The sequence below is a fragment of the Vicia villosa genome, unplaced genomic scaffold (assembly GCF_029867415.1).
Source record: "Vicia villosa cultivar HV-30 ecotype Madison, WI unplaced genomic scaffold, Vvil1.0 ctg.000015F_1_1_5, whole genome shotgun sequence".
NCBI lineage: Eukaryota > Viridiplantae > Streptophyta > Magnoliopsida > Fabales > Fabaceae > Vicia > Vicia villosa.
This window is the reverse complement of record NW_026704948.1, coordinates 101,344-126,846: the sequence shown is the minus strand read 5'-3', so window position 1 is coordinate 126,846 and position 25,503 is coordinate 101,344. Positions and strand designations below refer to the sequence as shown.

The window sequence follows — 25,503 nt, the reverse complement described above, 5'->3', positions numbered from 1 at the left end:
TTGGAAGATAAAGTGGAAGGAATTTGGAATATTTGCAAAAGCTTTATTACTTGAAGTTCAACATTCGATTCAAGCTCATTCAAGTATTGTCCAAAGGTTCTCATTCATTACAAAAAGCCCACGCAAATTTCATTACAAAAATCATACAAAAAGAATACACCATTCAATGCCCTTTTACAAAGTTCTTTCACATTACACTTTCAATCATGTCCAAAAATCCAAATTTTATTAAGGAACCATTACATTACACATTCCATTGAAAATTACAAAAATAATAATGATTGTTGGACCAAGTCAGCACCCTATCCTAAACCCTATCTTGTTTCTAAGTCAGCTTCATTTTGCTTCCAACAAGCCATTTCGCTTCATCTTCATAACCTCCAAAAGTACCATATGCCAACCCGCGAGATTCCATCAAACCAAATTGCATCGTTAAGCCAGAACCTGCTATACGTGATCTGCATCATTACAAAATTAGTTCAAAAAAAAAGAGTAACAAAGCCACCATTAATTCAATACCTCTACACCAAACACTTCTAATCATCCTATCACCTGCAGCAGTAAACATACAAAAAAAACCAGCCCTGCATTCAAAGAAAAACCAAAGCAAAGATGCATACATATAAACCATACACCTACACACCAATACAATTCAAACAACCTGCAGCAAAACCAGACTTCAAAAACAGTTCACACTAACCCCTAAAAAGTTTGATAACCAATCCTTTTTTTACATGCATAAGGGAGCCTTTCCCAAACATTTAACCATCACATAACAGTCCCTGCAACACATAAAAATCAGCAGCCACTCACAAAACCTATACTGACATAACCCCTAAACCTTTCTAACTTTCAAATCCCACATCTCGTTCAAACTTCCCTTAACCAACAAAGCTGCAGCTAACTTCAATTTCTAACCCTCACACTCTTAACAGAATTTCAAACTAACTAATTCCCAACTGCTTTCTAAACCAACATAACAACTGTCAACAGAACCCAACTAACTTATAACAACCTTCAAAAATCAGTGACAAACTCTCTAACCACCTAACCGATCTCTAACTACCTCCTAACAGAAGTCAGATGGGAGGAAGTTCACAACAGAAAAATCAAGAGGAAAAGGGACGAACCTCTCACCATTCACGATCCCTCTGAATTCATTCTTGAAGTCCCTTCCATCATCATCTCCACCTTCTTCATCTTCTTCAGATTCCACAACCTTCAATCAATCACCACTGCCACCATTATTCACCTCCATCATCTTCTTCAACTCTGAGCCTTCCCACAATCTTCTCCAATCTGCACTCTCTCAAAACCCTATCTCTTCAATATTCATATATTATGAAGCCAAGATTCGCACATAAGAACAACAACAATCTTCAATCGATTCCGAACCAAATCACTGCTTCAAACACTTCGACGTCTTCATCGTCATCATGAACCTTCTTCCCTCAATCTCGCAACGCAACAACGCAACAACGACACAAAGTTCACAGAATAGAAACGAATAGCAGAAGAATCAGAAACAAGAAGAAGCAAGAGATTTGGCGAAAATTAATAGAAGCATTGGATTCGAAATTACCTGAAGAAACTCTTTTCCTTTTGCGGAGCTCATGCGATCCTCATATCCGAGTCTCTATCACCTTGTTCGTCATTGAAGAGTCACCGGAAACTGCTCCGGTCAGTAAGTTCCCTCGTCACTCATTCTTGCCTTCTATGTGATGCTTGTTTCAACTCCGATTGACTGGAATTCGTTGATGCTTAGACTCGAATCTACTCTATCAGACTTAGGGTTTATTCTTGTTAGATTTTTCGGCGAGAAATTGAGAGATGAGGTGAGGAAAACGAGCGAGAGAGGGAAACAAGAGAAAGCTTGGTCTAATGGTGGCTGCTCGGAGAAAGAAGCTTCTCCGGCGCCGTTAGTTTGTTCCGGTGAGAACGAGAGTGAGAGAGAAGGCTAGACGGCGCAGGATTCAGAACCCTAATCCCAATTCTTTCACTTATTTTGCTCTTTTAGTTAACACTAGGATTAATACTTTAATTGACGATTAATTAGAATTAGATGAGTTAAATCATGATTAGTGGGATGCTTAAGTTTAATAGGGCATTAAGATGATACATTAAGTCGATAATCTGGTGACAAATCTGATAAAAATGGAAATTGGATCAAGCAAAACTGATATTCATTGGGCTCCCCACGAATTTCTATTTCCACCCCCTCTTCTGGGCCCAAGCGCCAGTTAAGATAGATTTAGTTCATTAGGCAATTACTTTCTCATCCCCTGTGGCAGACAGATTTTAGCTTTGTTTTCAATTTTATTTTCCCTTTAACTTTTACTTCATAAATCATTTTTCCATGAAATAAAAAATGAATAAAAATAGGTTTTAGATAGATATATGTGTGTACATATTTTTGGTATTTTTTGTAGATTTTTAGAATTTGCTTGGCTATTTTTAATAAATCTTTTCTTCATATATGTTCATCCTCCTTCATGTTTTGCTAGGTTTTGCAAAGTAATTTCGTTTAACACCTTAGGATCAGAATTCAACCACCAATTTTTGTATGATTGCTGTAGACTAACCCATGATGTTGTGTATAAAAAATGAGCTCCTAATTCTTTGTTTTGATTGGTATTTGGTTAGCTTTGTTTAACTCGATTAACATGCGTTTTTAATAGATGTTTGTGACGTTTGTGCTCTCAAATTGAAACGCATTCATGCAATAACGTTGGTTCCTTTTTGTACATATAATTAGGGATGTTTAGAGGTCCTAAGACCTGGAATTGAAAATTTTAAATCATGTTTTCCCATTTTACTCGATTTTTCTTTCTCACATGTGAATACCTTGTTTTTGGTTGACGATCGCACCGTAACTTGTACAAATGACCCGTAATTTTGTGTGTAACTTCTTGGCATGACTTTGTGGTTGTTTAGGCATCTAGTATAGGCTATTTGCTACTGACTTGTACCATTTGATTGCATGTTTCTAACTTCATTCACAATTTGAAACCGTTTAGCTAGTATTAACCTAGTATTGTCTAGTTTTGGTTAGAGTTTTGTATTGCTTCATGCTAATTGACTAATATAGATTAACATAGGATATTGGAACTAAATGAATGAGTTTGCTACTGACTTCAAGCTTAGACCATGTGTTCACTTGCTTTTGCTTTGATTAATTGATGTTTGTCCGCTAATTGGTAAGTAACGACGCATGCGATACTTTGGTAACTTCTTGTGGATATTTTTGTATGATACCGTGATGCTTTTGTATTTGATTTGGGACACTCAATCCCTTGTTTTGCTACTGACTTGGGGCTTCTCTCTCTTGTTTCCATGCTTAGCCTCTCATTTCTTGCTTTGATGTTGCTTACTCCTTACTATTGCTTGCCATGTTCCCTTAGACTCTTCCTTCTTTGTTAAGAGGAATTGAGATAGGATAGTTATCCTCGACCTTAGGGCCATTTGTAGATTAGAATAACATAGATTAGAATGTTAGATCTAGTTCCCTATTGCATTCTTTTTCTTTTTCAACTCTTTAAAACATTAATAAAAGGAAGATGCGAATCACATTAAGAAAGTGATTGAGAAATGAGTGGGATTCATTCCCTAATCTATTTCTCAATCGCTTAGTGGCATAGAAACGAGTGGGATTCATTCCCTAATCTTTTTCTCGGTCGCTACTTAATGGGAGAGAAACGAGTGGGATTCATTCCCTAATCTGTTTCTCAAACATTAATTAATGGGAGAGAAATGAGTGGGATCCATTCCCTAATCTGTTTCTCAAGCATTACATAATGGGGTAGAAGTGAGTGGGATTCATTCCCTAATCTGCTTCTCGATCATTATACATTTTATGAGATTCGGATCGCAAAGTAAACTTCCTTAAAAAACACACAAACAAAAACGCTTTAAAACACATAACAATGGTTCAGACTAAAGCAAAGTAGAGAAAGTGGTGAGTGGCCCGGTATTGGGAACTGTTCACCACTCATCTATCCTAAAAGACACAAACCAATCATTTCTTTTTCTTTTGCCTCGTTGGCACCTAAGGGCAATGTCATTTCTGCTTGTACGCATCCTAGGTCGATCCCTTATGCAAAAGCGCGAACGTTGACTCCGCCCAATTAAAAAACACAAAAACAAATAGAAAATCTTTAGCCGAGCTACGGTAACTCTGATTCCTGAAAAGGATACGTAGGCAGCGGGGTAGGGCCCGTGCGAGTACAATTCTTTATTTTCCCTACATTTTGCATTCATTCGCATTTAGACATAGACATAGATACACACCCTTTAGATAGAAACAAACATAGGTGGATACCATCGAGTACGATGGGCGCGAGGGGTGCTAGCACCTTCCCCTTGCGTAACCAACTCCCGTACCTTGATTCTCTGGTCGCAAGACCCTGTTCCTTCCTTTTTTAGGTTTCCTGATATTCCTTTCCCTTATGGGATAAATATATTGGTGGCTGTTAGACGCTGGCCTTAGGATCTAGAGGGGGGTGAATAGATCGTTCACAGTTTTACGGAGTTAAACGACTTTTCAGCGGAAGTGATTATGAATCGACTCGCGTCTATTCCGAACCACTATCGAAACGATTATATATGTGTTTAAAAACCAGTCAAAGACTTGAGGTAAGTGATAAGAGTATACGTTGCAGAATCAAAGCGTTGCTCTTATTGAAAATCAGATTAACTTCTTGTATGATGGACACTGTTTGCAATGCAGTAAGATTGATAGAAACAAATATACAAACACTTGGTGATAATGATCAAATTGAAGGTGATTCAATGTGTGGTGGATTGTGATGTTTATGTAAGTTCTTAATTCACAATCTTAACACTCGAATCGTTGATCAATTTGCTATTATAACCAAATATGAACAGAATGTAAATGAAAAAGTAAAAGCGACAAGAACACGATATTTGTTTAGGCAGTTCGTCGACCGTCCTCGCTACGACTACGTCTGCCCCCAATTCCAAACTGAAATTGGGTAATCTTTCATTAATGTTGAAAGTAGTATATACAAAGAAGATAACAAAGCGATAAACGATAAACCAATTATGTCGATCCTTTGAATCTTCTTCCCCCTTAATCTTGAGCAAGATCAAGGTTATCCAAGAGCTTCACTTTGATTCCCTTCTGCAGTGTCTTGATTCCTTGAACTCCCCGTTCCTCAATCGTTACACTCAGCCGAATCCTCAATGAACGCCTCTTGATAAAAACCCCCAAGAACCACCCGTCGTGGAGGACAAAACCCGCAGATTTTATTCACCAACAAACCCCACAAACCTTCACCCACTAGGAATCTTCAATTCCGTTCCATGGACGTTTCGAACTCATCACTAACCCGCAACGCAAGAATGATTATGTGTAATTGTGTTGGAGATGATGAAGAACGAAGATGAGAAGCGTTTGTGTATCTTTCAGTCGTTGGTGTTGTTTTGAATAATGAACCTTGGACAATATATATGATAGCTTAACAGTTGGAGATGAGAGAAACAGAATTTTTGGCATTCTTGATCAGTTAGGTCGACCTCTTGTAGTGCTTAGGTCGACCTAGCAGAGCTTGCAGAATTTTGCTCCCAGTTAGGTCGACCTGTTTAAGGAGTAGGTCGACCAGAATCTTCTTCAAATGCATTCTGGGGACATTTTCTCAGATTAGGTCGACCTAGTTGTTGTGTAGGTCGACCTAGCAGACTGGTATGTAAATTTCATCAATTTAGGTCGACCTAGATGATGTGTGAGTCGACCTAGCAGAAGTATATGGATTTTTCTCCATTTTAGGTCGACCTGGGTTGACAGTAGGTCGACCTAACTGCTGGTTTTCTGCATTCTTCTTGATCTGCTTGTGTTGAGTCGACCTATAAGTATAATAGATCAACCTGTACTATGCTGAGTGATCAATGCTTGCTTTTCTTTGAGTTTTCTGCTTCCGCCTTGTTGTTTGAATGCTTATTTGAGTTTGCCATAAATCAAAAACATCTTTGAGTGTAATCTTGTATTCACATGCTCCCCCTTTTTGATGATGGCAAACCATTAGTCGAAGCTTTGGTGGTAAGTGATAAAGACTCAACAAAGCTCCCCCGTACATCCAGCATCTATCTCTCAACAAGGCAATCTCTTCAACAAAGCTCCCCCGTACACTCAGCATCTATCTCCCCCTTTGACAACATCAAAAAAAAAGATACGACGAAAATAGAAGAGTAACAAGAGAAACATAGATAAAATGCTAGCATTCATAAAAAGGTAGCTAGTGATAGCATGAGAGTCACATGAGCAAGAGCGATATATGCATGAAGTCACTATAAGCATGTTAATTGATAGCATATTATAGTATCAATAATATTTTTGGAAGTGAACAACAATAACGTTACCGCTTTCTCAACTTTAATGGCAGCCTTTAATCAATGTGGAATGACGCCTGGCTAGATGATGAACTACCTTTACGCTAAGGAAAATGTTAGCAAAGAAAGAACATATATATATATAAAGTAAAGGAATAATATTAAGAGAGAACAAACGTAATTAGCCCAAATTAGAGATATCGAGTATCCCTAATTCCCTACGAATGTTGAAGTATTGCTCCGTTGCTAGAGGTTTGGTGAAGATGTCAGCTAGTTGCTTCTTGCTTTCTACATGTTCAAATGTAACGTCTCCTTTCTCTACATGATCTCGTAGAAAGTGATGTCTTATTTCAATATGCTTGGTACGTGAGTGTAAGACAGGATTTTTACTCAAGTTTATGGCACTTGTGTTGTCGCACATGATAGGTATGCGATCAAGCTTAATACCAAAGTCAAGAAGTTGTTGCTTGAGCCATAATATTTGTGCACAGCAGCTTCCAGCAGCTACATATTCTGCCTCAGCAGTAGATAATGCAACCGATACTTGTTTCTTGCTATGCCAACTTATCAATGAATTTGAGAATAGATGACACGTTCCACTGGTGCTTTTTCTATCGGATTTGCAGCCAGCAAAATCTGAATCGGAGAATCCTACCAAATGACACTCATTTCCTTTTGGATACCATAGGCCATATGTAGTAGTTCCACGTAAGTATCGCAGAATTCTTTTGACAGCTTTCAAGTGAGATTCTTTTGGACAAGATTGATATCTTGCACACATACACACACTAAACATAATGTCTGGTCTTGAGGCAGTAAGATACAATAGTGAACCTATCATACCTCGGTATAATTTCACGTCAACCTCTTTACCTTTCTTATCTTTGTCTAGATTAGTATTTGTTGCCATAGGTGTGTCAATTTCTTTTGCTTCACTCAATCCAAATCTTTTGAGCAGCTCCGTACAGTATTTAGTTTGATTCACAAACGTTCCATGACTGAGTTGCTTGATTTGTAGGCCAAGGAAGAAATTTAGCTCACCCATGAGACTCATCTCAAATTCACTCTGCATAAGCTTAGAAAACTCTTTGACAAGTTTTGCATTAGTCGACCCAAATATAATGTCATCTACATAAATTTGGACTAAGAGAATATCTTTATCTTTTCTTTTAATAAAGAGAGTAGTGTCAACTTTACCCCTAGAGTACCCTTGACTAAGGAGAAATTTGCTCAAACGTTCGTACCAAGCCCGAGGGGCTTGTTTAAGACCGTATAGAGCACGTTTCAGCTTATAGACATGAGTTGGATACATGTAATTCTCAAAGCCGGGTGGCTGAGCAACATAGACTTCTTCATTTATATAGCCATTTAGAAAGGCACTTTTAACATCCATTTGGAATAGTTTGAAGTCTTTAGAACAAGCATAAGCAAGTAAGAGACGAATAGCTTCGAGACGTGCTACAGGAGCGTATGTCTCTTCATAATCAATACCTTCCTCTTGATTATAACCTTGGGCAACTAATCTAGCTTTGTTTCTAGTAATAACACCGTTTTCATCAAGTTTGTTACGAAAAACCCATCTAGTGCCTATTACTTGATGATCTCCCGGATGAGGGACTAAGTCCCAAACATCATTCCGTTTAAATTGGTTTAATTCTTCTTGCATGGCCATTAGCCAATGCTCATCAAGTAATGCATCCTTAGCGTTTTTCGGCTCAACTTGTGAAACAAAAGCAAAATGATGACAGAAGTTACTTATCTTTGAGCGTGTTGTAACGCCCCTTGAGATGTCTCCTATTATATTGTCAATTGGATGGTCTTTCACATTTGTCCAGGCCTTGGGAAGTTCTTCATTGTTTGAGATGCTTTCTTTTTCATTTTCATTGTGAGACTCATCTTTCTCTCTCTCAGCATCTTTCTTTACAATACTTTCATTCTCATCTTCCTTATCCTTGACAATGTCTTCAGTGGATGGACCTGCACCATTAAATGAAAGACCTACACTTCCTTTACCAAGTATGGCTCCCCGATTGTTATCTCCATAGGTGACATACCCCTTTTTCTTTGCTTGAAACTCAAAGAAAAGAGATAGGTCTCCAGTCATGTGTCTTGAACATCCGCTATCAAGGAACCACAACCTTTCGGCAATGTCAAGACACTTTTCCTGCAAGATTAATTTAAAGAGGGAGGTCCCCAATTTTCATTGGGTCCTTGGTAGTGAGTACACAATTTGTTGCACTTAGGCAACCATTGAAATACTCCTTTAGGAACTAAAATTCTCCTAAATTTGCATTTTTCAATGGTATGTCCCTTTTTGCAACAATAATGACAGGTAATATGATGAGAATATGGAGTTTTGCTAGTTGATACTTTTGGTACAAAAGTGTATTTACTATATAAAGGAGTATACGATCTTTTGAACTTGTTTGGATCAACCGCAAAAGTCACTTTTGGTTGTAGAGCCTTGTCTAACTTGGCTTTTAGATCTCTTACTTCTTTTTGCCAAATGTGACATGTCTCACAACCAAACCATGATGTAGGATCTATTTCAACTTTATCCTTTTGAATGTCTAGCATAGATTGCTTTAAAGCTTCCATATCCTTTTTGGTTTTCTCAACTTTTGATTCAAGATATGAAAATATTTTCTTATTTGAGGCCAAAAGTTTGAAAGCTTTAATTGCATCTCTATGTAATTCTTCAAAAGCAAGTTTTAGTTGAGAATGAGATACCTTATCTACGAGTTCAGGTTTAAGATGACTTACAGCTTTCTTTTTCTTGTGTTGATGAGCCATGAAACATAGGTTTGCTGATTCTTCTTCATCGCTTGATGAGCTTTCACTAGATGAATCACTTTCCCATGCTATGTAGGCTCTTTTAGATTTGTTATGACCTTTGCTTTGGTTCTTCTCCTTTTCTTTCTTAAGGTATGGACAATTCGGTTTGTAGTGACCGGCTTTCTCACAATTGAAGCAAAGACCTTTGATTTTTCCCTTGTTGTCGTCATCTTGTTTGAACATGTTTGATTGCTTTCTATAGTTGATCAAGCCTTTGTCAGAATGTTTTGCTCCATTTTTCTTTAGATATTTGTTGTATCTTCGCACAAACAGTCTCATTTCCTCATCATCGGAGTCTTCGTCATCACTTGTGTCACTATCCTTTGGCTCTCGTTTTGAGGTCTTGGAGCTCGAAGCTTTTAGAGCTATTGACTTCTTCTCTACCTCTTTCTCCATGTTCTTTTCTTTCTTTGTCCTTTTCTCATGCATGTCAAGGCATTTAAGGTGTTGTTCATGTTCCTCTAGTTTACCAAATAGAGTTGTGATGTCTAAAGTGTTTAGATCATTTGCTTCCTTTATTGCTGTAACTTTGGGTTGCCATTCCCTGTTCAAACATCTTAAGATTTTGTTAGTAGCAACTGCATTGGAAACAGGTCTATCAAGAGAATTTAACCGATTTTTCAGATGAACGAATCTCTTCTGCATGTTTTCGATGGATTCACCATCTTCCATGTGGAAGAGTTCGAACTCTTGAGTTAACGTATTGATCCTAGCTAGTTTGACATCATCCGTTCCCTCGTGGGCAACTTGCAATGTGTCCCACATAGCTTTAGCTGATCTACAATGGGAAACGCGATAGTATTCATCAACTCCTAGAGCTGAGATTAGAATGTTTCTCGCTTTCCAATCGTATGCATATCTCTTTTCATCTTCAGCATCCCAAGTATTTTCTGGTTTTGGAACAACTGCACCAGCTGCATTTGTCATGGTGATCTGAAAGGGACCATTGACAATAGCTGTCCAGATGTTCCTATCAATTGCATTGATGTGGACACACATACAATCCTTCCAATAGCCATAGTTTTCACCGTTGAAAACTGGAGCTCTATTGTGAGCCCCTTTAGGTCCGGAAGCCATCTTTCCAATAAGTGTTTCACATAGCACGGAATAAACCAGAGCTCTTGATGCCACTTGTTAGACGCTGGCCTTAGGATCTAGAGGGGGGGGTGAATAGATCGTTCACAATTTTACGGAGTTAAACGACTTTTCAGCGGAAGTGATTCTGAATCGACTCGCGTCTATTCCGAACCACTATCGAAACGATTATATATGTGTTTAAAAACCAGTCAAAGACTTGAGGTAAGTGATAAGAGTATACGTTGCAGAATCAAAGCGTTGCTCTTATTGAAAATCAGATTAACTTCTTGTATGATGGACAATGTTTGCAATGCAGTAAGATTGATAGAAACAAATATACAAACACTTGGTGATAATGATCAAATTGAAGGTGATTCAATGTGTGGTGGATTGTGATGTTTATGTAAGTTCTTAATTCACAATCTTAACACTCGAATCGTTGATCAATTTGCTATTATAACCAAATATGAACAGAATGTAAATGAAAAAGTAAAAGCGACAAGAACACGATGTTTGTTTAGGCAGTTCGTCGATCGTCCTCGCTACGACTACGTCTGCCCCCAATTCCAAACTGAAATTGGGTAATCTTTCATTAATGTTGAAAGTAGTATATACAAAGAAGATAGCAAAGCGATAAACGATAAACCAATTATGTCGATCCTTTGAATCTTCTTCCCCCTTAATCTTGAGCAAGATCAAGGTTATCCAAGAGCTTCACTTTGATTCCCTTCTGCAGTGTCTTGATTCCTTGAACTCCCCGTTCCTCAATCGTTACACTCAGCCGAATCCTCAATGAACGCCTCTTGATAAAAACCCCCAAGAACCACCCGTCGTGGAGGACAAAACCCGCAGATTTTATTCACCAACAAACCCCACAAACCTTCACCCACTAGGAATCTTCAATTCCGTTCCATGGACGTTATCGAACTCATCACTAACCCGCAACGCAAGAATGATTATGTGTAATTGTGTTGGAGATGATGAAGAACGAAGATGAGAAGCGTTTGTGTATCTTTCAGTCGTTGGTGTTGTTTTGAATAATGAACCTTGGACAATATATATGATAGCTTAACAGTTGGAGATGAGAGAAACAGAATTTTTGGCATTCTTGATCAGTTAGGTCGACCTCTTGTAGTGCTTAGGTCGACCTAGCAGAGCTTGCAGAATTTTGCTCCCAGTTAGGTCGACCTGTTTAAGGAGTAGGTCGACCAGAATCTTCTTCAAATGCATTCTGGGGACATTTTCTCAGATTAGGTCGACCTAGTTGTTGTGTAGGTCGACCTAGCAGACTGGTATGTAAATTTCATCAATTTAGGTCGACCTAGATGATGTGTGAGTCGACCTAGCAGAAGTATATGGATTTTTCTCCATTTTAGGTCGACCTGGGTTGACAGTAGGTCGACCTAACTGCTGGTTTTCTACATTCTTCTTGATCTGCTTGTGTTGAGTCGACCTATAAGTATAATAGATCAACCTGTACTATGCTGAGTGATCAATGCTTGCTTTTCTTTGAGTTTTCTGCTTCCGCCTTGTTGTTTGAATGCTTATTTGAGTTTGCCATAAATCAAAAACATCTTTGAGTGTAATCTTGTATTCACAGTGGGGACTCTGTTCATTTTTCGCGAGCGTGCGACAGCGGAGGCTCTACAAGTTATATATTTTTTATAATATTTTGATATATAGCTTGAAATTGAGGTATATATCGGGTATTATCTTCTAAAAAAGGTGGTATAACACTAAAAAATTTGTATGTTAATAGCAAATATATTAACAACTGTGCCATATAATATTAGTTTCTCATACCTAGATTTAATGATTTGCTATATCTCTGGCATGCTATTAAAATATTTTCATATTAAGGAAGGGATATGAATGACAGGCGACCTTTAAACCTTAAGGTTAAAATTGTTAAACAATAATAAATTCTATTTTTATTGGGTTTCCGTTGTAAAAGTCCAACGGCTTTATTTTCCTTTTACTTGTCAAGCCCACTTGTATTGTGGCTGTTATAAATAACCCTCATGTTTACTCTGGAAAATCAATGGAAATAATATAAATTTTTTCATTCAGTATTTTTCTCCCTATGATTCGCTGCCAAGTGTTAACATCTCTTCCTCTTATACCCCCCAGAAGTGAGATTCCTCTGATTTTTTCAATCTTTCTCTTCTTTTCACGTGTCTTCACGTTCATCTCTTCCTTTTCCTTCTTTATCTTCTTCGTTATTACCTGAATTTCCCTTCATCATTTTGTTCTTGTTCCTTTTCCTTTTTTCGTGCCTCTTCTTCGCTTCTTTGAGTTTCCTACGTTAAACTCCAGTGATGCCATGTGATGAATTAACAATGAATATGTCTTTATTAGGAAGTTAAATATAACGGGTTATGATGATTGCTTGAATTATGGAATATGATGAATGTGTTGACGTTGTTGTTAATAAGAAGAATTGATGATGTTTTTATTAACATGATGGACTCGTTGTTGTTGTAATATGATGATGGATTTGTTGTTGTTATTAATGTGATGAATTTGTTGTTGTTGTTGTTGTTGTTGTTGATGTAACATGATGAATTTGTTGTTGTTCTTGTAACATGATGAATTGTTGTTGTTGTTGTTGTAACATGATGAATTTGTTGTTGTTGTTGTAACATGATGAGTTGTTGTTGTTGCTGTAATATGATGAATTTGTCGTTGTTGTCGTAGACCCAATGGTCATTGTTGATAAGTTGTAATTGTGATGTGATTGTGAAGTGATGCATTCTTATGAATGATGATGATTTTTTTTGTTGAAGTTCGACATTTAATTGATAATGTTCGATGGTGGTTTAGACGATGTTTTGACGTATTGTTTATGTGGTATTTGTGGATGTGCATCATTGAGTCGCATCCATTGCATAAAAGTGACGTGGTCTTAATGGCAAAAGTGACGTGGCCTTAATGGAAAATAGTGACGTGTGTCCAATGGAAAATTTGAGACGTGGGAGTTTTACTCCAAATGGTACCACATGCATATGCATAAGTTTGAGTCACATTCGAGTTACATTTGAATTGTGATTTGAATTGTTGAGATGATGATATGTTTGTTGTGACGTGATGATAGTATAACTGTGAATTTGAATATGTTGTCTTAATTGATTAATGACATGGTTGTCGTTTTGAAAGTTGTATTATATTGATAAGTTGTTTTGCGATGAAATCTGTTGTAAGATGTTATATGATGCGAAGTGGTGAAATTATGTATGATTTATATCTCCTATATTAGTTATAATGCATTCCTTTATATTGTAATATATCTCACCCCTTTGTTGATATTTCCCCTACCATGGGAAATGGGCAGGTACTCAAGATTAGTCGTGGATGTTCCAGGTTATTTATGTGAAGTCTTTATGTTGCTTTATGGCAAGTCGAGTTGGTGTCTATTGCTATGATACGTAGCACTTGGGGGGATTAGTCGTTATTGTTTAACTATTGTATTCTATATTGACATTTATGTTAAGTTGAATTGAAAGAGGTTTATAAGTTGAAGTTGGTAGTTGTGGATGAAGTTATGTTTCCGAATGCTATGTATCATTATTAAATGTAATATAAGTATGTTTGTTTAGTTAAGTTGAAATGTGACATCCCATCTTTTGATGAATATTTTTGAATGCACTCTGATTTTCGCATATACTTGCGGGGTAGATTTGGGGTGTTACAAAGACTGTTTCATGGTGATTGCGTGCAATTGGAATAAACCTGTGGAAGAAAATCTGATGCATCAAAATTATATATAAGATTCAAAGGTTGCAGGGAGAACTAAAACAATGAAGCAAGACAAACTTTGAAAATATGGATATCCAAGTAGAAAGAGCTTTATATGAGACCCATCATATTTTCATAGAGCTACGAAAGTCAAAAGCGTTAAGGGGATGATAGATGTTATAATAGATAGCAACGTGATCCTCTCACATACGAGACAAAAGTCACTGGGTTCTTAATGCTTTTATATTATTGAGTTGCACGAGACATCGCCTACGAGACAATACGATTGTTCTCTCAACTCTGGGCTAGACATAACCTGGTTGTGAGCGATACGTGATGATATTGAAGAGTGATTTAGACTGCGTACAATTGATCAGTAGACTTAAGTATTTGACTGGTAGTTAAAATTCAATCCCCACGAGTTCTCTTTTCTTCAAAGAATGTTTTCTTTTTATGTTCATATTTTAAACCATTCAACCCAAGCTCAGAAACGCGGAAAGTTTTAAACGGCGTTCTTTCCCTCGCACCAATCCCTGTGGAGACGATAAAACTCGGAATATTTCCAAATCTTTTGCTTGACGCTTTATTGCGTCAACACGTAGTCAAAAAATTTAATAATTTTGTTTATATTTCCTTTTTTATCTAATATTTTAAAAAAATAATTAAATCTTCATCATTTTATGGATGAGAGGTAAATTTACCAAAGGTTAAGAGATAAAAGATCATCTATTTCAATAAGGTTATTCACACCGTCTTAGTAAGATTTAATGAAATAACTTAATGATTAGAGAAATAAAATACAATATTAAAAATGTATTCTTCAAAAAATAGAGAGGTTTATCGTAGATCTTAATTTTCACAATGATAATTGATGCTCCCTTCAAGGTTTCAGGTTCAAATCCGGCTAGGCACAAATTGCCTATTGAAAAAAAAAAACGATGATAATTGATTACATAAAATTTGAATCATTCAAATGTAAAATTTTAGTGTAAATTATAAGATTGATACTTTATTTTTTATTTTATTTTAATATTTATTCATTTTAAATATTAATTTTAAATTACAAAAACGCAATGCATGCTCTAAAATTTTATAAGGGTTCGCTCTTTCATTTGGCGGAGGCTCTACAAGTTATATTTTTTTTATATAATATTTTGATATATAGCTTGAAATTGAGGTATATATTGGGTATTGTCTTCTAAAAAGGTGGTATAACACTAAAAAATGTGTATGTTAATAGCAAATATATTAACAAATGTGCCATATAATATTAGTTTTTCATACCTAGATTTAATGATTTGCTAGATCACTGACGTGCTATTAAAATATTTTCATATTAAGGATGGGATATGAATGACAGAAGACCTTTAAACCTTAAGGTGAAAATTATGAGTGGAGAGTGATTCTCTTTAAATTTTCAAGTGATCAGTTTGAATGAGAAAAATTTATAATGTCAAAACTAAAGAAAAATGTTAAAGTTCATATTCAAATATTGAAGTTTTTCACATCGGCCAAACCTAAAGTAAAAACAAAACACTATGACCATTTCTTTATTCACCTCAAACTTCTTAGATATCTGCGTAAAATTCCTAAAACGCTCCTATATTTTAGAAGTGCATATCTGAAGTCATAAAAAATGGTGATTTTCGAGATGCATCTCCGAAATTACTTTTTTATCTAAAAATAAGGTGTTTTCGGAGATACATCTCCGAAAATATCTGCGTTTTGAAGTTTAAACAAAACAGTCTCCCTCCTTTTTCATTTTATCCTAAAACACAAAATTTCCAAAAATTTCTCCATTTCTTCCTACTACTACATTTAGTTTGACATCTAAAGTTGTTCTACAACATTCAACGACTACTTCAAATGCTACATTCAAAGCTTCCACTTTGTAAGTTTTACAACCTTAAACTCTAGGATTGAAATTCATAGTAAGGTTGTTAGAAATTAGCAAAATGTTATAGGGTTTAGTTATTATACGTCAATGTGTGTGTTTAGATAGGAAAAAATGGGATTTGAAGCATTCAGGGAAGAAATGGGTTTCTGCAAAAAAATGGTATTTGCAGGTTGTTTTCTAAGTGTATTTCCGAAAACACCTCTCTGAGACGGGTCAGTGACGCGGCCGGTGCGGCGGCGTATAGGAGGCAGAGGAGGTCTCAGGGAGTTAGGGTTAGGCATACTCAGTAGCAGTTGCCTATTTATATTTTATTCTTGACTTTTTTGTATTCGGGTTGTATTATATTGACACTTAGCACTTACTCGTACAACTATTTTCGTATTTATAATATTGCTATTTTATTTATATTTACGTGTTATATTTTATTCGTATTTATTCGATTCTATTTTGTTGATTAATGTAAAATATGAGATTAATCATTGATTTGAATAAAAAGAAAAATTCAGAGCATATTTCGGAGATGCATCTCCGAAATAATGAAAAATGTGAAAATGAGTGTTTTCGGAGATGCATTTCCAAAAACACCTAAAAATTGATGTTTTCGAAGATGCATCTCCGAATTCTGAAAAAATAGAAGAAAAAAATGATTTCGGAGATGCATCTCCGAAGTCAGAGGTATTATGGGATTTCCAGCAGATATTCTCATCCTAGAGGTGGATAAAGTGATTATCAACACTATACAATCCCTACCATTTTATAAGCAACATTTATAATATGTTGGTATGGACTTTTTATTTGGACGGTCTTGGACTCAGAAATAGAAGGATTAATCAATGGTATTTGTTTACATATTTTAAGAAAATTCTTGTTTTATTATGTATTAGTAGATTAATGCTACTGTCTATAAGAAGATAAAACATAGTTTCACTTGAGAATAAGTCTTTTTTAAATTGGGGATAATGATAAAGAATATTATGAGCCTAAACAATTGAAGGTTTCATACTTAATACATTGTCTTTGTTCCATGTGATGACACTTAACCTTGTTGCATGTTAATGTAAATTTAACTTGCATGATTTTAAATTGGGGATAATGTAAATATTATTAGATGATATATATATATATATATATATATATATATATATATATATATATATATATATATATATATATATATATATATATATATATATATATATATATATATATATATATATATATATATATATATATATATATATATATATATTAGTCCTCCGCTACAAAGTAAAAAAGAGTTTCATGATGATAAACTTTTTGATCTCTTGCATTTATAAAAAAAAAGTAATCAATGTGCAGACACTCTAAAAAACTTAGGGTTGTTTACCTAATTTCACTTGGTAGTCACCCTCCTATTGTAATTAGAGAAAGCCTTGTTAAAAATAGGTTTGGTCTTTCTCACTATAGCTTCTTGTAGGAGTTGGTTTGGCCCCCTCCTCATTTTGTATATCACTTTTCGTTTCAATATATTTTGTTTTGGATCTCATTGAGTGTGCCATTAAAAAAACAGCCGCAAAATTACCTCCAAAATATAATTATAGCAATTGTTATCGTTATTAATTTTTTTACATTTTGTTTTTAAGATTTATGACGAGGGTTGCTAATTATCTAAAATATGAAATTTTCACAGTTCAAATGTTTCGTAACAGTTTAAACTTATGTTAAATTTTAATTTTAATATTTTTGAAAATAGTTTTAACTCTTGATAAAATTGTTGGCTTTTTTAAATATTTATAAATTATCAAAAGTTACAATCAAATAAATAAATAATTTCATAAAACTAACATTCAAAATATTATATATTTAAAAAGGTAAATATTCATATATCAAACTAAAATAAAATTATTAATACATTTTTAAAATGAAAAATATATAACTATAAATTATGAAATCTAATTCATATTATATTTCATTCAAATATAACAAAATTTATACCATACACTAAAACACTAAAATTCAACCAATATTTAGTAACAAGTCTTTCACGCATCCACTCTTGTGTTTCAAATAAGCCATTAGTAGGTTTGTTTATTCTAGTACATGGAAAATCATCTAGCATTACACATATTAGTTTTTCCTACCAACCATCACCAAAAACATGTAAGTTCCACTTTTCACACTGAACTACACCATTATCTACAATTTTTATATTTTATTTATCATTATCAACAATACTTGATGGCCCAACAAATTAATTGGTATGTACATCAATCTGATCAAAACATCATTTCAGTACACACCAAAACATATGAAAATTTTAGTTCAACATCAAAAATTGCAACAACAAAAAACAAAACTCGGAATGTGAGACAAGATTTATACACAATCCATATTATAGAGGAAAATGTGAAAGCTTGGAGTATCCAATAGCCTATTTTTAAAAGTCTTATTAGAAAATAAAATATGGAGAAATTGATATGAATTACAACTATATATACTAGCATCATAAGGAAAATTTACTTGAGGTGTGTAAAGATTTGCAATAGTGAGACCAACGAGTATATCACTCTTAAATTTTGAGGATTATAACTTCTCCTCTTAATTTCTTGGACTATGGCCTCAATACAAAAGGGTCAAAAAAATTTACTTTGTTTGGGTTTTTAAGGATCTTAGAGTAATCATCAGCAAAGAAAGATTCTTTAACAATATTTTGAAAATCTTTGTATTATTTTTGTTTTGGATGTCCCTTTGCTTGTAAAACATTGAAAGCACTGCAACGGAAAATACACTATTGAAGATAACTAATTAATTGCCTCAATGACATGAAAGATGATGCTAAAGAAACATAGAAAACATAATAGAAATATAGAAGTTGAGGAAAAATGAAATGACTGGAATCAAAAATCAATATCTAATAAGATTACTTGAGTTGTGTGCAATGGGTGTGTGCAATCTTCATGAACCTCTTTATACACTTCCATCCACATCAATTTGAACAATAAATTGATATGGCATCATAATCAATGGTCTAAGTGTTTGTTGATGGTGTAATTCTTTTTGTCGAAGTAGGAATTCGATAGAGTCTATATTAGCGGTATTCGACGGAGAATAGAATACAATAAGTAGTTATTGAAATGCATGTAGTAGTCAAAATGTATAGTTGTTGAAGGAGCTAGCCTCGAAGGAATTAAACTTAGCATTTTTGCATGTTTTAGCTGAGTTAGTTAGTTAGTTAGATATTTTTTGGTGTACAAGTAATCTCAGCTATAAATAAGAGAGGTGATTCATACCCTTAATGCGTGGAAAAAAATTGAGTAAAATTTCCGTTTGAAAGTAGAGAGAAACTCTGAAGAATCTTCTTTTTCTTCCCATTTTCTCTCAAACCTTAATTTCTCTTTTCTTCCCCAATTCATCTTTATTTCTTCTAAAAATTTCTATGAAGCGTGAATCATCTTGCAACCAAAGTATGGTTGATTCACTCAAGTGAAGAATGAAGAATAAGAGGTGAAATCAATTAGAAAGATTGATTCTTGTTCATTAAGATTGATTTGAGTCAACTCCTAAATTGGGGCTTAATTCCAACATCTTGGTTGTTGGGTTTCAAGTGTTAAAGCCCCACATCAAATAGGAATGGAGGAAAAGTTGGGTTTATAAAAGAGGTGATTCATACCCTTATTACCTTGAGATTTTGGGTATATATGGTGTCAATATCTATTGTAACCATGAACGTTTTGCCCATTGACACTTATGGGCCTCGCTCCTCGGACTTCCCCAACTAGTGGTATCTGAGTACTAGTTGAACCGATGGTAGAGTGGAAGTGGATCCTAGTTTGGATCAAGACTAGTAATGCGGGTGACTCACAATTGTGGGGGAGATTGTTGAGTTTCAATTATTCAAGTCTCGTATCAACTAAGAATTGATGAAATGTTGGATTTATAAGATAAGTGGCCCATACCCCCATTACCTTTAAGTTTTTGGTGGATATGTGGTGTCAAGGTCTCTTGTAAGTGTAGGGTGTTAGTAATAATTTGTATGTGTAGGGTATTAGAAATAATTTTAGAAAATAAAATACTCAGAGTTATATTTTGGGGATAGGGATTAATCAAGAGTGAGGTGTTTATTTAAGCTATCTATAATAGCATGGAGTATGTGTGGGTAAGGTGGTGGAGAGAAAAGAAATTTATGAAAAGTGTTGAAATTTTTTGAATAGTTTTATTTTTCGCAACCTTCACACTAAAGTACAATATTGTAAAACTATGTGAAATGAGTTGACACAATTTAGAATGATGAAAAAAAATCCAAATTTAATGTTTTGATTGAATAAAACATAGTTTAAATATACGATACCTCCTTGAAATGTAGACGAGTTTTGCTTTATCCCCCTATAATATTTTTTTGAATTCCCCCTTAACCGTATAATTTGAACACTGAATTTGGAAGCTGTAAATAAATAAAAATATATATTATAGAGGGATAACTTGTGCACCTAGGGTGCAAAAGGCATAGACTTTTAACATTTCAAGGGGGATTTAAAAAAATAAATTTACAGGGGGAAAACCGAATCTCGCCTACATTGCAGGGGATATTGTATATTTAACCCTAAAGACATTAATATAGATTTAGAGATTTGTATTTGCTACTTATTATTACCTCAGTCCTAAATATAGGATCCCTTTTACAAAATCACTCGAATTAAGAAAGCTATGTCGCGGCGCGAAAAATACCCAAGTGTAAGGAACACTCGAAAAATTACAGAGTCGCCACCGAACTTTATTTATTCTAAAAGGAAAGGAAAAATATCAATAAAACTCGCGAAAGAAATGATAAGAAGGTCATCGCAACCAAATTAGAGTTCGGGAGTCGGTTATACAGGGAGAAGGTATTAGCACCCTTCACATATATTGTACTCAACGGGACATATTTAGTTAGTCTCGTATCGAATGTTTGCTTATGCTTACGTTATTTTCTACTCATTATGCGAGAAAGAAAGGAAAATGTTATTGGTATTTAATTAATGGGCCTGACGAGACTTTGAATCATACTCTTATGTATCTCCAAGTACGATGGAAAACTCAAGGCTATGTAGTTCTTAGTGAACTTACTTGTTTTTGTTTTAGGTGACACGAACGAGAGTCTAGACCAACACGGAGAGTGTTAGATAGAGGGTTCGCGCTTGGGCGAAAAAAGGGGATTTGAAAAAGGAATCGCACTTGAACGAGAAGGTAAATAAGCTCACACTTGGGTGAAAGGTGAAAATGCTCGCACTTGGACAAAATATTTTTTGCTTTTTCTAAAAGTTGGCCAATAATTTTTTTAAAAGGGTGAAAAAAGAAAAAGGTTGTGTGACGAGACGTTGGATCTCGCTCATATGTATCCTCAGGTACAATGAGAAACTCAAGACATATGTAGTTCTAGGGAACTACACTAGATTGGTTAGGTTTGAAAAATGGCTTGATAATGATCAAGTGTTTTGACTTTTTGAAAAATGGTTTAGTTTGAATTTAGTTTTCAAAATGGGCTTGATAATGATCAAGAGTTTGACTTTGTTTGGTTTTAAAAGTTGCACATATATAGGCAAAAAAAAGTAAAATAACAATCGCACATGGGCGAGAAATAGTTGATTGATTGATTTTTTTTAAGTGAATGATTGCACTTGGGCTAGAAAATGAAATTTAATCGATGGTGCATTTTAAATTGAATTATGAAAAAGGCTTACTGTTGGACCAGGGATTGAAAATGAAAATGATTTGATAAGTATGAATTAAGGTGAGTAATCAATAAGTTCAGTTCTATTAAATGTATACAATGGTTCAAATTAAGTGAAAAGAAAATTTATGATATTAATCAAATTGCTTTTGGTATTTTTGAAAAAGGATTATTTTAGTTGTTTTTGGTTTTTTACTAATTAACAAAAGCAAAATAAATATACATGACAAATACCCACACCTCAACCGAAACCCTAAATCCACACCCACTATTTTTGTATCAGATGAAAGTAGTATTAAATTCGCAAGTAGTTGATATTGTTTTTACATGTTTAATTTGTGTGTGTGTGTGTGTGTGTGTGAGAGAGAGAGAGAGAGAGAGAGAGAGAGAGAGAGAGAGAGATATCATGTTATCATTTATTGTTGATAACAAACAATTATGTAAAATAAATTAGGATATGTTGGTAAAAATAATTAACACGTTTAAAATTTAAACAGAGTCTTATAGAAAAGAACAAAATATTTCCCCAAAAAAGTATAATACAACAACTCTAGAAATAATACAATAAAAATACATTAAAAATAAAGATAACTAACTAGCTTCAATTACATTTTTTAATTTGAGTGATAAAATTATGCTCAAACAAGCGCATTCGAGTTATAAATGAAGAAACATAAATCTCTGAGTAACTATCATTTTATTTGTAAGATTCTCTTTGTAAAACATGTTGAACCATTTGATATCACAGACAAGGGTGTTAATCATTTGGTTTGTCCTAAAGGTAATATTTGTATCCTTTCAGACCAATTTAAATTTAATAGCCTAGTAAAATATTTCACCTCCCTGTATATATAAAAACATAATAATTAATAAATATATAATAAATAAAAATTTTAACAATTAAATAACCATGTATTTCTTTACAAAATTAAGCAAATATCTGTTTTAAATGTGTTATATATATATAAGGAATCTTTTTCGCCTTTTTAGGCGATCACACATGTTGGATGCTCAAAAATATTAATTTTAAAGTAGAAACATAGTTATATGGACATTTATTTGTTCGATCTTATTAAAAAATAATTAAAGAACTAAAAGAAGAATGTAACTAACCTGTCAATTTCCTTCTTCACTAAAGGATCTAAATCATCTTCAGAATCCCCTTTAGAGTGTTTCATTAATGGATCGAAATCATCTTTAGAATCTGCTTCATTGTATTTACTTGAAGAGGTCTTTAATGCATTACATGAACATTGAAGATGAATACAAACAAAAATTCTAGGTAAGACCATGAAAAATGTTGATCTTAAAATGCATTAAAATGAGGATACCTCACATGCAAACACTCTCATAAGTTATTCTGAAATATAATATATGGTAAGAGTCTAACCTTATTATTGTTATTATTTTCTATTGTATTTTTTGAAGAAATATCTTTTGTTTTTCCCTCCTTTCTCCTAATCTTCTTTTTCTTCTTAATTGTTGAAGTACCTACCATATATGTCAATTTATTTGTATCTTTATGATAGAGAAAATAAAAAATAAAATTTATAAAAGTTTTATAATCTCTAAGGAGACTTTAATAAATAAATAAAAAATAGGAATGAAAAAATGGAAGAAAAAAATAGGCTATAAAAAAGTGATTTCTAAGGAAAACATTAAATATTACCACAATCTGGCCCATTAATACATTTAAGTAAATCATTAATCGAGCGTTCATCTTTTGGTTTCTCCACAACCTTAACATCATGAAACACAAGAAGTTTTATTATATAATTTTCATTAAATAATTGAAAGAGAATATATCAATTTCATTCTTTAGAAACGTATGTAACTGAAAAGATAGAGCATGCCTTCAATGTCTTTCTCACTCGTAGTTCTTGATTCTTTATTTCAGAAAACTTCTTGAAAAGTAGGATCCGTGAATAACCAGTCATATTTTTGATATTATCAAAATTTTCCTCCTATCAAAATTTCCAATAAAATTTAAGAAACATCATAGTTTTATTTAAGGGTCGCATAACTAGATATAGATCATATCCACATACCTCGTCAAGGTCATCATTTAGATGAAATAGTTTAGAAACTTCTTTAGGAGTTTTTCCTTTAGTTTGTTGAGCAAGTTCTTTGCAAGTCAAGTCAACCAATGGTGTTATTTCCAGACTTACAGCAGTAGTTCCTAACTCAATCAAAGTCTTTACATCTTTTGAAATGAAAGTCTCGGCAAAGGCTTTGCAGTCCTATAATAGTAGCAATCACATGAAAATACTTGTAGTGTAAAATATTTTAACTAGAATATCTCTAATTATTAGAAATTAACAAAAAGTTTACAAAAAAATATATATTTATTCGTAATTTTGAAATTTCAAAGTTTAGTGACATAATTAAATTTGAGTTTAATTTTTTTCGCTTGTCTAATAATTTGAATTAAACTTTTTTTTAGGAAACAAATTAGGAGGACTGAAAAACTATAAATTTCTTCTCAAAACAAGAAAAAATTGAATCATGAGAGTTAACAATATTCCATACCTTTTCGGGGCGTCCTATTATTTGATAAGATCGACAATAATCAAGTATTAAATCAAACATTGTAGATGTAACACAAGGTGGAAGAGATACCGCAGAGACTTTAGAAAACCCCTTATAATTTTGAACAATTTCCCGACAAATGATTGGGCAACACTTAGCCACCGACTTTTCTATTTGTTGAAATAAACCATCCTTAGTTTGAATCCATACATATGATTCCATGTAAGAAATATAACCAAAAAAAAAGTTAGTAAGCTAAAAATTTATGCAATCATGTACATCTAAATTTACATGCATATCTTAGATTTGAAATAATTTAGTCGTCAGTTTCTTCTCTAAATTATAGAGATTTATTTCGCTTTACTTATTGTGAGATGAGAACATGTATTTTAAATGAAGAAGTGTATCATGCATTGAAGGTTAAACTCAACCAATATATAATACTACTAAAAGAAAATCAATAAAATAAAAATTAACATATTAAGTAAATATAAGTAATAAATTAAGGTGGAAACATATAATTACCTAACAAATTTGGTTCACTTTACCTTACTTTATATTAAAAGAGTGGTGTAATATGATATCATACCTCATGGTTCCATTATATACCCTACTTTCACCATAAATTTCATTCAAGATTCGCCAAATCATAATAGCAAAATCTATTCTAAACATATGTTACTGGAAAATGTAAGATTGAGGGTTGTTTAATTTATAAGGATTATGTTCCTAAGTAAAAGGTTGAAAATGAAATTAAATATTATCAACATTCAAAATAAAATTTTATTGTTTAACAATCAATCAAATAAAACAATAATAAATCCTATATAAGTCATTGACAATCAATCCAACAAAGCAATAATAAATCACATATTAGTCATTAGTAACACATTTTATATTTTTTAGATTGACAATCAATCATAACTATTAAAATCTTTAAATTATTTGATGAAATTTTAATTATTGATAATGTCACACATACAGTTTCATACGAAATCTTTTTTATTAACTAATTGTTACACTAATAACGTAGGAAAATAAACACCAAATAATAACCTGAAACGATGCTAATATTTCAAATATCTATTGTAACATACATTTAGTTAACTAAATAATCCTAAACTAGAATTTAGAATACTCCAAAGAAATTATATTTCATTGAGTTTTTTTTTTTTTACAATACTTCAAAATATTGAAGAGTAATTCAATATTCAGAAGATGGACTGATCTTCTGATGGTTACTCAGAAGATAGTATTGACCAGAAGATGTTATCTGGGTCCCATTAACTTAGCTGTTTAGTAGTAAGGGTACTTTAGTATTTTTGTAGTACTGTACTGTTGTACCTTAGACTTGTTCACTAAGTTTACTATTTTAGGGCTTATGTGGCAAGATTTTCTT

General features: G+C 33.6%; 1 protein-coding gene across 1 annotated transcript; it reads right to left on the bottom strand.

Annotated features, from left to right (window-relative positions):
• Window positions 1-325: 325 nt before the first annotated feature.
• LOC131621943 (SKP1-like protein 21) lies at window positions 326-24,164 on the bottom strand. The gene is made up of 7 exons (XM_058893012.1): window positions 24,105-24,164; window positions 23,624-23,815; window positions 23,429-23,539; window positions 23,245-23,314; window positions 22,966-23,066; window positions 22,689-22,807; window positions 326-458 (listed from the first exon to the last, which is right to left on the bottom strand). Exons 1-7 carry the CDS (start codon window positions 24,162-24,164, stop codon window positions 326-328), a joined length of 786 nt encoding a protein of 261 aa, XP_058748995.1.
• Between the last annotated feature and the right edge of the window lie 1,339 nt (window positions 24,165-25,503).

What these genes read in the sequence shown, in the direction of transcription:
- LOC131621943 (XM_058893012.1), bottom strand. Translation starts at nt 24,164, where the DNA reads ATGTTTGATTTAATACTTGATTATTGTCGATCTTATCAAATAATAGGA. An exon ending in GAGTGAGAAAGACATTGAAG is followed by an intron (nt 23,315 to 23,428) that starts GCATGCTCTATC and finishes CATGATGTTAAG; the next exon opens with GTTGTGGAGAAACCAAAAGA. An exon ending in TATTAATGGGCCAGATTGTG is followed by an intron (nt 23,067 to 23,244) that starts GTAATATTTAAT and finishes CATATATGGTAG; the next exon opens with GTACTTCAACAATTAAGAAG.